Below are 13,543 nucleotides of genomic sequence, written 5' to 3'. Positions count from 1 at the left end.
CTTGAGAAATTGTGAAACTTATCCTTTAACTAAGATAAAAGGAAAATCAATCAGGGTTATTTTTTTAAATGGACTTTGACATTTTCTGTATTTTGGTGAGTCTAGCTTACATATATATATACAGTGTTGAGGAGTAACTAGTTACTTTATTTAAAAACAATAAGGTTACATCTGAAGTCAGACCTTTAAGATTTTGCTCAGGAGGGTTTTTTCCTCATTTTATAATATTTAACATGTTACTGAATACATATATTGCTGTTTTTAATTCTTTAAAATCAATATTTGTTCTTATATTTAGTAAATAAATCATGATGTGGGCTTATCTGGAGCACACATGGGCTTAAATGGAGTCACTGTACCAATTAAACCCACTTTATTCATCAAATATCTTTATTTTATATTCCAACATCTACATGAACTAATGAATACATTTTCAAATGAGAGATAAATGTTGCTTTATAAGAAATGATCTCCCTTATAAATCATGTCAGTATCCATGAAAAACAGCTGGACTTAGATGTTGGTGCTTAATGGGAACATTTACCCTAACAGCTGGAAACATTGGTTAATTGATTGTAAATAGGGTAACTAGTAATCTGTAACCTTCCCAACGCTGTACACATAAACAACATCACTCTTTATGTAAAAGGCTGAACAGGAACAAGGCTGTGACCCATTTCAGGTCCAAATACAGCTGATGAAGTGCTGCATCCTCCATCATCCTCCCATCCTCCCATCCTCCCACTCTTTAATGGGATGTGAAACCATGTAGCTGGCACACACACCAACATGAACAGAAAAACCCATTCAGAGAGAGAGAGAGGGAGAGAGAGGGAGAGAGAGAGAGAGAAAGAGAGAGGGAGAAAGAGAGAGAGAGAGAGAGAGAGAGAGAGAGAGAAGGAGAGAAGGAGAGAGAAGGAGAGAGAGAGAGAGAGACAGAAAGAGGGAGAGAAAGAGAGGGAGGGGGAGAGGGAGAGGGAGAAGGAGAGAGAGAGAAAGAGAGAGACAGAGAGGAGAGAAAGAAGGAGAGAGAGAGAGAGAGAGAGAGAAAGGAGAGAGGGGGAGAGAGACAGAAAAGGAGAGAAAGAGATGTAGAGAGAGAGAGAGAGAGCAGTTTCCACTCCATTATTATTATTATTATTGAGCAAACACTCTCCATAAGAAGTCATTTAAAAAAATAAAAGCATGACAAACACCAACCAGTGTCATCATCACTAAAGCAACTCATTCATTACCAACAAAGAGAAAGAGAGAGAGAGAGAGAGAGAGAAAGAGAGAAAAAGAGAGAGAAAGAGGCAGGGCTCCACACACACACACACACACACACACACACACTCCTTCATACATATATTGGGTGTTGTTAGCCACCTAGCAGGCTAACTCTAAATCACAGCTACTAAAAAAATTCCTCCACACACGTTAACCAACTTAAATACAAAGTGACCCTAAAAACAACCACCTGTCAAATAAAGAAAAGGCCAAAAAACACAACCTGAGCTCTGCAACCAGTGAGCAGAATGCTAATGGTAGCCCAAGTTGCTGAGTTGCCCCCTGTGGACAAGTTGTCCAACTTTTTTGGCCACAAAAGCAATGGAGGAGAATAATGTCAAAGTTAGAAACCTGCACACACACACTAAGAGATACACTGTGTCAAGTTTTAATATACTCGCTCGTTTATGTTTTGCTCAAATGTAGCAAAGGATTGCTGCTGTCCGATAATGGAAGCAGTCGTCGTTAAAGTTTTGGAGCTAGTCGCGGCTAGCTCCAGAGATTCCAAGAGCACCGGGGATTCGAATGTTGCTGACGCCGCCCAGAGAGCTCTTTCACCCGGGTAAAAAAAAGGGACCTCCCCCCTTGGAGGTACTCACCGGAGGGTCGGGCCGATACAGTTCGTGTCTGTGCTCTCGATCTCCCGCAGGATTCGCTCGTGTTCCGCGGCTGTCTCCACACTCGCCATCCTGCATGTTGCTCTGGTTTGAGTCAGGAGGAGCAGGAACAGGAGCAGGAGGTGAAGCAGGAGGAGCAGGAGCTGGGTGTCTGGCTCTGAACTGGAGCTCCGTGCGTCATGCAGGAGGAACCAGAGGGTTGGTTTGATGTTGTTTTGGTGCAGCCCGAAGGAGCGGAGCTAAAAGATGGACATTTAACCCCTTAAAACTATTTTGTATATTTTGGGGTTTTATGAGTTGTATCTCCTCCAGGATACGTTTCCCCCTATTAAGGTTTTTAAAAAATGTATATATGTATGTACTTTCTGGTGCATGTTGCCTGTTTAAGGGTTAAAGGACAGTTTCCAAGTATTTTTTTTCTCTTTTGTTTTATTTTACTTTTATTTTATCTTTTTTTTTTAATCTATCTTAACTTAAACAGAGTTTGGAAGGTTACTTTGGAGATGTAATAGATTACACATTACTAGTTACTCTATTTAAAATGTAATAATGAAACTATTTCAATTACTCAATTACCTCAAATACTGTAAATCATTTTTTTTTTATTTGGAAAGAATATAATGGAAAAGTGCCAATATAAATATATATATGCCAATAAATATTTCCTCACCCACTCAAATTACAGCAAGTCTGAGTGTGTTCTGCATAATTCTGCAAACTCATCCCATTAGATCTCATGTAAAATAACACAAAACAACTTGGATTTGTAAACTTCATTTGTAATGCTTTTTGCTTATTATTCGCCATAATACCACTGAAACTGATTTTCAGGGACCTCCATGGAGAAAAACTGGGTTCAGCAAAGTTAAATGCTCATTATTATTTTTGATTTATTTAATTCTTTCATGTCTAGACACTTGTAGAAAAAGACTATTCATGGGGATTATTGGGTTCAGCAAGTTATTTCCTCAAATTGGCTTTAAATTTCCATAATACCTCATAATTAATATGCTTCCTAAAAAGAGAGAGGAGGGTGTGTGTGTGTGTGTGTGTGTGTGTGTGTGTGTGTGTGTGTGTGTGTGTGTGTGTGTGTGTGTGTGTGTGTGTGTGTGTGTGTGTGTGTGTGTGAATGGGATTTCACTCCAACTGTCCTTTAAATCCAGCCCATTCAATAATTTTTTACCGGAAACAAAAAGTAGGTGTGACTGAAATCTCACTCCACCTTCACCTTTTGCGAAATAAATCTACTTCCTCTCATAGTTTCAAAATAAAACAACACTATAATAATGGATGTTGCTTTCAGTAGATTATAAAAAATGTCAGGTCTTATTTTGCAGCAAATATAACACAATACAACTATATTAAGTATATTTTACAACAGTCACTGCAGTTGTGCAACTAAATTGTAAAGGAGGTGACTCATGTGCTTTATTTTGTAGGGAATAGCATGGTATTACATCCGGTGTCATTCTCATTAAATGTGGCTGACTTGACTGCTGGTTCGTCCTGCTGTCAGAAGAGAAAAGAAGCAACTGAAGTCCAAATGGAGGTAAAGAATAATAGAAACAGTGATATTGTAATGGAGCATGAGTGCAGACATGCAGTGTGCAGAGAGTGTGTCTCACTGTGAATCATGATGACAGGAGGACTTTCAGCCTGGCTCAGTTTTAGCTTTGTGTTGCACACCTGTCACTCAAAAGAGATCAGAGTCCGTGCTGTGATAACGGAACTGCAGTGAAAGCTGTAAAATCCAACTTTTATACCGTTTTGTTGCTGCAGATGAAAAGATTTTATAGTGCAGCTTCTGTAAACTTTGATTTAACTGTGTGTGTGTTTATGTGTGTGTGGAGTGTAGTATTCAAAAGTAGCCTATCAATACAGCAATGTAAAAAATACTCCATTAAAAGTAAAAGTCCTGCAAGAAAAATCCTACTTAAGTAAAAGTACTGCAGTATTATGAGTGATGTAGTATGCAGTATTACAGTAAAAGTACTGCAGTATTATGAGTGATGTAGTATGAAGTATTAAAGTAAAAGTACTGCAGTATTATGAGCGATGTAGTATGCAGCATTACAGTAAAAGTACTGCAGTATTATGAGCGATGTAGTATGCAGTATTACAGTAAAAGTACTGCAGTATTATGAGCGATGTAGTATGCAGTATCACAGTAAAAGTACTGCAGTATTATGAGCGATGTAGTATGCAGTATGACAGTAAAAGTACTGCAGTATTATGAGTGATGTAGTATGCAGTATTACAGTAAAAGTACTGCAGTATTATGAGCGATGTAGTATGCAGTATTACAGTAAAAGTACTGCAGTATTATGAGCGATGTAGTATGCAGTATTACAGTAAAAGTACTGCAGTATTATGGGTGATGTAGTATGCAGTATTACAGTAAAAGTACTGCAGTATTATGAGTGATGTAGTATGCAGCATTACAGTAAAAGTACTGCAGTATTATGAGCGATGTAGTATGCAGTATCACAGTAATAGTACTGCAGTATTATGAGCGATGTAGTATGCAGTATTACAGTAAAAGTACTGCAGTATTATGAGCGATGTAGTATGCAGTATCACAGTAAAAGTACTGCAGTATTATGAGCGATGTAGTATGCAGTATGACAGTAAAAGTACTGCAGTATTATGAGTGATGTAGTATGCAGTATTACAGTAAAAGTACTGCAGTATTATGAGCGATGTAGTATGCAGTATTACAGTAAAAGTACTGCAGTATTATGAGTGATGTAGTATGCAGTATTACAGTAAAAGTACTGCAGTATTATAGTGATGTAGTATGCAGTATTACAGTAAAAGTACTGCAGTATTATAGTGATGTAGTATGCAGTATTACAGTAAAAGTAGTGGTTTGGAAAAAGTATTGAATGCATCAACTTTTTTTTTCAGTAAATATATTTCAAATGAGGATATTCACATGAAATCTACACATATAAAGAAATCAAAACATTTAAGTCCATAAATAAAGTTATTTGTAATAAAGTGGAATGACACAGGAAAAAAGTATTGAACACACTAACTGAATTTATTTAATAATAGTGGAGAAGCCTTTTGTTTGTAATGACAGCTTCAAGACTCAAGGTGTGATTTTTGGCTCATTCTTTTAAACAGATTGTCTTTGAATCTAGAAGATTGCGAGGGGCCCCGTTCTTAACTCTAATCTCTACTTCCTTCCACAACTATTGCCCCAATAGTGCTTACTGGAAGATTCAGAAGTTTTGTAATACGTCTTTAACCAGTCTCCTGATATGTTTTGCAACAATCAGGTTGCAAAGGGAGAGCTCTTTGCTTTAACCCATCATGAGATGTCTCTTGGTAACAAAAAACCTTTTTATAGCAAATCAATATGTACTAACCCAGCTGATATTAACTTGCCCAGATTGGAGGTAGAACTACTTTCTAACTACTTATGGATTTCAGCTGGTTCCTTACCGTGGTGTGCTGTTCTTACATAGTGTGTTCAATCCTTTCTTCCTGTGTCATTCTCTTATTTTTCTCTCTCAGCCCCAAAAGAAGTTGATAAACTCAGCGGACAGCTGTGTGGACGAGGCACTCTGCGGACTCGTCAGGGCCAGCGGGAGTCTGTCTCTGCTGAAGGGCCACAGAGTTGTGCTCCGGTCCGACTTGGACAACCTGAGGGGCAAAGTGGCCCTGCTCTCTGGAGGGGGGTCGGGACACGAGCCTGCACATGGGGGTATGATTCAGTTCATGGATATAGGCCAAACAAATGGCACATACAGAGAGATTTAATGTATCGTCAGGTTATTTCTTTCCTCTTCTTCTTTGTCTCCAGGTTATATTGGTGCAGGTATGTTGTCAGCAGCAGTAGCAGGTGGAGTATTTGCATCTCCACCTCCTGCCAGCATCCTGGCTGCCATTCTCTGCTTGCACAATGCAGGTATGTTGGAGTCTTGTCTTCTCACATTTTTGACTATAATTAAGCATATTAAATGCACCATTATGATACATGAAAAATTCTGAAAAAAGAACATCCTCATCACTTCCCAGGAGCCTCTGGGGTTCTTCTCATTGTGAAGAACTACACTGGTGACCGTCTCAACTTTGGACTGGCTGCAGAGCAGGCCCGTAACCACGGCGTCGTCGTTGACATGGTGATAGTTGCCGAGGACTGCGCCTTTGACCGCCCCAGTAAGGCCGGGAGGAGAGGCTTGTGTGGCACCGTCTTCATACACAAGGTAGACAACAGTGATGTTGGGTGTGAAAGTTCTTGATCTCGGTAATAGTAGGTTCACAACAATTAAATCTTAACTAAAGGTCAACTTACTTGGTTTTTCCAAAGGTTTCAATCACATCTCACTGTGTCTCTCAAAAAATGGAGATTGCTCAGTTTGCAGAGCGATCTCCATGATAGTTGAGGAAGCTCCATGCACTGAGGAAGACCATAACACGTGGTTGAAATCTGAAGTGCATCTTGAGTTATGATTATTTTATTAGACAAAATATTCCAAGCACTATGTTTTACATGCTATAAACTCCATTATGTCTAGCAGATAAAGTTGCACCTGCTCCAATAAAGGGGAAATTCATATTTTAAGTTCTATAACCAGCCAAAAATGTATAATGCTCTAAATTTAACAAAAATCCTTGAGGTTTCTGCTTCTTCTTTCTTCCTTTTTGCAGTTTAATTAACTTATAGGGACAATTTAAAGCCAAGATTAAGGATGTAAATATGCATTAGTAGGGAAATCTCATTATAATATATGTGATAAAGAGCATTTAATTGGATGTTTTTCAGTGGATAAGTGTCTTGTCTTTGGTTCAAGTCCAGGACAATAATTGAGCGTTACAGGGAAATGTTGCCATGTTTTATGTGGAAGTCGAATCAGTGTTGATGGTAAATGGAGTCAAATTGATTTGAAGCAATAAATTCCTCAGAGTGCTCAGCGCTATATTGACCTGAGGTTTCCAGCTCATGGAGCCGTGCCGGGATTTACAGTACCAAGATGCACGGCTCATGATCTTCTGACGCCCAACCCCCCCCCCCCAAAAAAAAAAAACTCACTCTGGCTCAAATCAATACAGCTGAATATCCGAGTCAACCAACATACAGTTAAATGTATCCTCGTCTATAACATCCTCTGCACTCATATTTTAGGATGCCATTTTCACTGTTGGAAACATACCTCCAATTACACAACGGTACACATTAAATGATGGTTTTGGTGCCTGAAGAGCAACAAATTTAGCAGCTGCACCACAAAGAGACACATCAGCAACAACTGCAGTCGACTTTCACACTCTGTCCCTAATTCAGATAACTAGAGATGAGATTGAAAATAGGTGAAATGTTCCTTTTTAAAGAAGTCCAGTATGCCTGTATGAACTATTTTTATTGTAACTACTGCAATGGGAGAAGAAGATGGGATTCTTCCTAATCTGTTGATCTTTTATAAATTATCATCATCATATTGTATTTTTTAGTAAATTTAGCATTTTCGCAGCTTATAATAACTGTCTGGTCACACTTCCTCTCAGCTGGCAGGTGCCTTAGCAGAAGAAGGCTGCTCATTGGACAAGATTGTTTCCACGGTGACAGAGGCTTTGAAGGGGATTGGTGAGTCTCCTTCACCTGTTCGTCCACACGCGCTGCTCCGTGGTTACTGGGATGCTTTTAATAATCATAGATGTTGTTGGTTTCTGTATTAAAGGTACACTGGGAGTGAGTCTGTCTCCGTGCAGCGTTCCTGGATGTCTGCCGTCTTTTGATCTGCCGCCAGGAGACATGGAGCTGGGACTGGGTGAGAGAGACAATGAGAGGGAGGAGGAGAAAGGGGGAGGAAGGAGGAGGGACAATAAGGTCTACAGATTCTGAGGCAAATCTAAATTCCTGTACAGATTTTTTATTTATTAATTATTAATACAGGTTATCTTATTTTCAAGAGAGATTTGTCTTTTCTACCTCGGCATCACATCATTGATGAACGTCTTTCTTTTCAACCCCGCATTAATAACCTTTTATCAATGCGTTCAGATTAAATAAAACTAGATAAAATGTGTAAATGAGTCAGCATTAAAGGTTAAAAGCATTTTTTTTTAACTTTTGGACAGCATCTTCTCATCTAACTCTCAGAAGGAAAGAGTGAATATTTACCCTCTAAAAAATGTCAAACTATCCCTTTAGATGTAAAAGAAGTAAAGATATTGAAATGTATCTTTATTGAGCCCCCGTGGGAGAAATCCTAATACAATAAAAACACAGCAGGACTCTTTTAATCTGCTCGATGTTGTCTATCACAAAGCAACACGGTATGTAACCTATACAAGAATTATAAAGAATAAGCTTTTTTAAATGTTTTATTATTAATATACATATAATTAGGCTGAAATATAGACATTTACACCTATTTATGTACCACAGGCTTTGTTGTTGTTCAACTGTAGGTTTACTTACCGGCAGCAAAATGTGACCTACATCTATTTATTTAAGTTTTTGGGACTATGTTGGTAATGGAGTATTGACATGGCAAAGATACTGACCTAAAAGTACCTTTTTAAAGAGTCAATTCACTCATATTTAAAATATATGTTGGACTTTTCCCATATGGTATCTATCCATGGAGATTTATTGTATTTGTCTCCAACTCAATACAATGGAGGTGAATGGAATTTGACATTTATAAAGTCAATACCACCTTTCTCTTTAGAAATACCAACAGGTGAGTGAAGATATCATTGTCCCTATTATGCTTTTGAGGAACTATCGACAGTGACTGCTACTTTAATATATTAAACCAAATGATTGAGTTTTCATGAGGACGTATTAGCAGTGACACCATTTGTAATAAAAAAAGGTATTTTCCACATATAGTACAAGGGGTGTTTTACACTTTCTTTGAAGGCAATAATACCTTGAAACTGATTTTACAAACTGAGTATAGCAAGTAACAAACTTTTCCTCCATGTTTGCTTGATTTGGTGACTCTAGTCAGACCAAACTAGTAAGAAAAGGTGTAGAGAGAACCCAAATTTATGCAAAAATGTTTTTTATAAAGCCACATCTACAAATGACTGCAAGGTTAAAGTAGAGAGCTGCTGTATGTTTATTGGTGTTTTCCATCTTCTGCAGGAATCCACGGTGAACCTGGAATCAAAAGGTCAAAGGTGAGTCAAATTCAGATTCAACCAGAACAAATCTGCTTTCTATATGACTCCATTTACCTGATCTATGTCTAGTTTTTCACTTCTTTGTACTCTTAGTTTTATTCATTTATCTTATCAATCAGGTGGCGTCTGCAGATGAGGTGGTGAAGACCATGATAGATCACATGACCAACCCTGACAGCCAATCGCATCTGTCCCTGAAGCCTGGTAGTATAATCTATTACATCTTAAATCATGTTGACTTTGAGTGTGTGTAGCCGTTATTCATTTTAACTGTGTGTGTGTGTGTGTGTGTGTGTGTGTGTGTGTGTGTGTGTGTGTGTGTGTGTGTGTGTGTGTGTGTGTGTGTGTGTGTGTGTGTGTGTGTGTGTGTGTGTGTGTGTGTTTCTTCCTTGATGCAGGAGACAGTGTGGTCTTGTGTGTGAACAACCTGGGAGCTCTGTCCTGTCTGGAGATGGCGGTGGTTACGAGAGCTGCCATCATCTGCCTAGGTAATTAATTACTGTGTGTGTGTGTGTGTGTGTTAATGCATAAATTTGATTATCTGTACTGATGTGTTGGCGCCCATGAAAAACTTTGACCTCCTCATCTTTGAGGATATCTATGGTTACAGAAAGTCGTGGGGTGGTGGTTGCTAGGGTGATGTCCGGCTCATTTATGACGTCACTGGAGATGGCGGGAGTGTCGCTGACCATGATGAAGGCCAATCAGGAAATACTGAAACTCTTTGGTGAGACTACACACATACACACACACACACACACACACACACACACACACACACACTTACCCACATCACATACTTAGCCTCTTGTATCTCATCCAGATGCTAAGACCAGCGCCCCCGCCTGGCCAAACCTCAGCAGTGTGAGTGTGAGCGGACGCAGCTACATCACAGATGCTCCAGTCATGAGCACTCGACCTCAGGATAACACACACCCTGAAGGTCAGTTTTCTAGGTTACATACTGAGTATATTAGTGGTGTATTACTGTGTTTTAAGTGGTAATTTGACTTGGTGAGTCCTGCAGAAACCCTGTATTTAATTAAAACACTGCCATCTTCTGGCCAATAGAGGAAGTGTAATTTAAAACATCACTGTCTGATGCTCGTTGCCCCTTGTTATTGCCTCTTTTTCCTTAAGCGCTTCCTTGTTGTAATGGCACATCATGTACTTCACTACCCTGGTTGAAAATACGACCTCACAACCTCCTCGATCTTGTCCACTGGGACGCCTCTTCATACGTTATGTCTCATAAAACAACCTATCATATATATTTATTTATTTTTCTGCCAGGGCCACTGAGTCCTGTGATGCATAAAGCATTAGAGAGGGTTTGTTCAACACTATTGGAAAAGCAGGAGGAACTCAACTCCTTGGATCGTGCTGCCGGTGACGGAGACTGTGGGAACACTCATGCACAAGCTGCTCGAGGTAAGAACTTACAGACACTTAAAATGAATAAGACAACATGCAAAAAACAATGAACAGGTATGATTAAAAAAAAGTCTACTAAAATAATCATTCAGCCATTCAGGAGTGGCTCCAGCATCATGTGGTCCCTGGTTGCCCCGGGCAACTGTTCTCAGTCCTCGCTGGATTGGTGCAGGAGAAGATGGGCGGGTCTTCAGGAGCAGTAAGTTTTCCTCTTACTCTCCTCTTCTTTGTATACTGATTGACAGCTCAGACACACTTACCTTCATGTGTCTCTCTCTCTCAGATGTACAGTCTGTTCCTGACTGCGGCGGCTGGTCATGTGACCGAGGGGCAAAGCAACGCAGCAGCCTGGGCAAGTGCAATGCATGCTGGGACACAAGCCGTGAGAAGGTGTGAGACTGGACTGTACTGTAATGTCTGTCTTCAGTTTGAGTCATTTGAGTGTTTCGTTTTGTGAGAGAGAGCAGAAGTGCGTCTTTTTGTGTTCCCTTTCTGGGCCTTTCAACCATGTCACATGATCTTCATCAGCAGGTGGAGATTGCCCAGTTATTGTAGAGTTGAGATGTTTAAATTCCCGCTTTTCTGAGCACTTCAAGGACTTTTTAACTGTATTGAAGGCTTAAAAGCTGAAGTTTAAAGTTCATTCTTTGATCCTTGGAAACAGCAGCTTGCAAGACAGTCTCACCAAAAGGGCCATTTAGTAACTGTACCAGAGCTTTCAATCATATCCCAAGAAAAAAATCAGTCAAAGAAATATGTTAAAAGCTGAACTGAAATATATAGTGTGTGGAGAAGATTTCCAAGACTATATGAATATAATAGAAGCATAAATACAACATCACACATCAAACCTGAGGCTGTATTTGTTGATTACAGGTTAAAATTTGAATTCAACATCATTTCATTATACAGTATGTTACATTGTTTTCCTGCTGAATATAATGTGGAAAGTATGCCAGTCAAATTTAGTGCTGAAACAATCCACTGATTCATTGATATGTTGATTTTGCAGAATATAAACTTATGAAACTTTCTCAAATGTGAAATTCGATGCTTTTCTCTGTTTCTTATGATTGTAAATTATAGATTATTTGAAGATGAAAAGACTCCTTTTGGGCTCTAGCGCGTAGTTTTATCATTAATCATTCTAATTTTCTAAGGAATACAGCAATAAATCATCAGTGGACAGAATCAAATTGAGAAGTTACATACTGCTCAGGGCCTAGTTTGACCCATTTTTACATTTGAGAGAAGAAAAAGACCCTTAAAAACGTTTCTTTTAGCCATAAAATGTGATGACTCATCTTAATGTGATCCAGATTATATAAAAGATGGAAGTATTTCAGCTTTCTAACAATGTTTTTTGTGCAGCTGATACACATTTTTTGTTGAGTGTTTAACCCGTTTATTCACCTTTAATGTAATTCATTGAAAGGGTTATGTTCTCTCGTGTTGTACCATCATTTATTATTTTCTCTATCAACAAAAAGCATAAAAACTGAAGAATACACTCTCTCTGCACTCTGAAAGATTAATTTATCAATGACCGAAGAGGTATTCATGCATGATATGTGGTTCTGAAATTATGTATAGACACTAATTATGAGGAGATATTTGTGAAATTGGCTAAATATGAACAGTATATAAGGGTTAAAATGTGTCAGGGGTAAAAAAAGGTTAAAAAAAACAGTTGATATGAATCTAAATCATCTGTAATGTTGACTGTCTTTTTAGATACGGTGGTGCCGACCCTGGAGACAGAACAATGGTGAGAAAAAATTGTCTCTATTAATATAATGTTTTACTTTCTCCACAAATGTTACCTATCATAAAAAAGTTTATCCTGCTTTGTATGTTTATTTATTTGCTTTTTCACATCTCTGTGTCTGTCTGTTCTCCAGTTGGACGCTTTGTGTCCTGCAGTGGATGAGCTGATGAAACTGACCACAGCACCACTCAGTGGACAGATGGCGGTACTGCAGGCGGCCGTGCAGGTACAGATATAATATTCAACAAGCGCTACAACTTTTATTAAAGCTGTAAAGATGCTGGCAGCGGCATCCATTACTGCAGACTTTTGAATTAATAACTCAGGTTTGCTCCAGATAACAGCTGATTAAACTTTATGCAGTGTGTTTGTACACTGGCAGGATGCCTTTTAACACTGTCATGCTTTATAGTGTAAGCCTCAAACACTATCTGATACCCACTTGGCATGGATTCTGCATACATTTTATCTAAAATTTCATCATTTTTCACTTTTTTTATTTCCACTGGGAATTTGTACCCTTATTTGTTCATATTTATGATCAAATTCTGCTATTCTTTACCCCAGAATTGTCTTCTTTTTCCTATTTCTCTTCTTTTTCTCTCCCTTCCCCCTCTCAGAAAGCTACTGTGGGGGCAGAGTCGACCCGTAACCTCACAGCGAGGGCGGGACGAGCCAGCTACATCGCAGCAGAGCGGCTCACCCAGCCCGACCCAGGCGCCGTGGCTGTCGCCGCCATCTTGAGAGCCGTGCTCGAGGTGCTGGAGGGGAAGAAGTAATTCTCAGCAACTAGAATCCAAGCAGATTGTCTCCACCACCACACTAACAGCATCAAGAAATAACATAACCTCATGTGATTTAATGTCCAGGTACTTTTAAATTGAACTACAACCTCAAAAAATGTTCAAATATATTTTAGTTGTTGCTTAAATACTGGCACTTGAATCATGAATTGAACATTCCTGGTTACTAATAATGAAATACAATACCGTTATGTTATATTTGTTGTTTGTATAGATGATTTTCATAGTTAATAATCTTCTGCATAAGACAACTAGACTTCAAACACAGTTTTGAGTGTTTTTTTTAGACATTCCTAATCAAAGAAGACAGTGTTTTACACAAAAATAAACATTTCTTACAATGTAGAATAATTGTACATGAGTTAAAAGCACTTTAAAGATGAAACAGTGTTAATTTTAACAAATAAAGCACAATTTTCACAAAGTGTATGTGTTTATGTGTGTGTGTGGTTAGTGTTAAAAGTATTTTGTTGCGGTCGCTTTTCTCTTTGGTTGTGCAGAAAGTGTCT

The 13,543-nt window shown here is 38.7% G+C and overlaps 2 protein-coding genes across 2 annotated transcripts in view; one reads left to right on the top strand and one right to left on the bottom strand.

Annotated features, from left to right (window-relative positions):
- exoc6b (exocyst complex component 6B) overlaps positions 1-2,136 on the bottom strand; it is a 128,528-nt gene extending 126,392 nt beyond the window's left edge. The window contains 1 exon segment of the mRNA XM_062444951.1: positions 1,869-2,136. Coding sequence (XP_062300935.1) covers positions 1,869-1,957 — 89 coding nt within the window. The 5' untranslated portion in view covers positions 1,958-2,136.
- Positions 2,137-3,385: 1,249 nt separating this feature from the next.
- On the top strand, positions 3,386-13,479 carry tkfc (triokinase/FMN cyclase). Its single transcript, XM_062444959.1, has 17 exons — positions 3,386-3,435; positions 5,409-5,598; positions 5,698-5,802; positions 5,913-6,100; positions 7,401-7,479; positions 7,574-7,663; positions 8,992-9,026; positions 9,149-9,233; positions 9,428-9,517; positions 9,640-9,756; positions 9,853-9,972; positions 10,323-10,460; positions 10,556-10,662; positions 10,747-10,853; positions 12,198-12,231; positions 12,365-12,457; positions 12,852-13,479. The coding sequence occupies exons 1-17, from the start codon at positions 3,430-3,432 to the stop codon at positions 13,008-13,010; spliced, it is 1,743 nt and encodes a 580-aa protein (XP_062300943.1). The 5' UTR covers positions 3,386-3,429; the 3' UTR covers positions 13,011-13,479.
- The last annotated feature ends 64 nt before the right edge of the window (positions 13,480-13,543 follow it).

This window comes from Scomber scombrus, chromosome 23 (genome assembly GCF_963691925.1).
Source record: "Scomber scombrus chromosome 23, fScoSco1.1, whole genome shotgun sequence".
Taxonomy (NCBI): Eukaryota; Metazoa; Chordata; class Actinopteri; order Scombriformes; family Scombridae; genus Scomber; species Scomber scombrus.
Note: the sequence above shows the minus strand (reverse complement) of the source record. Positions and strands in the feature narration are given on the sequence as shown.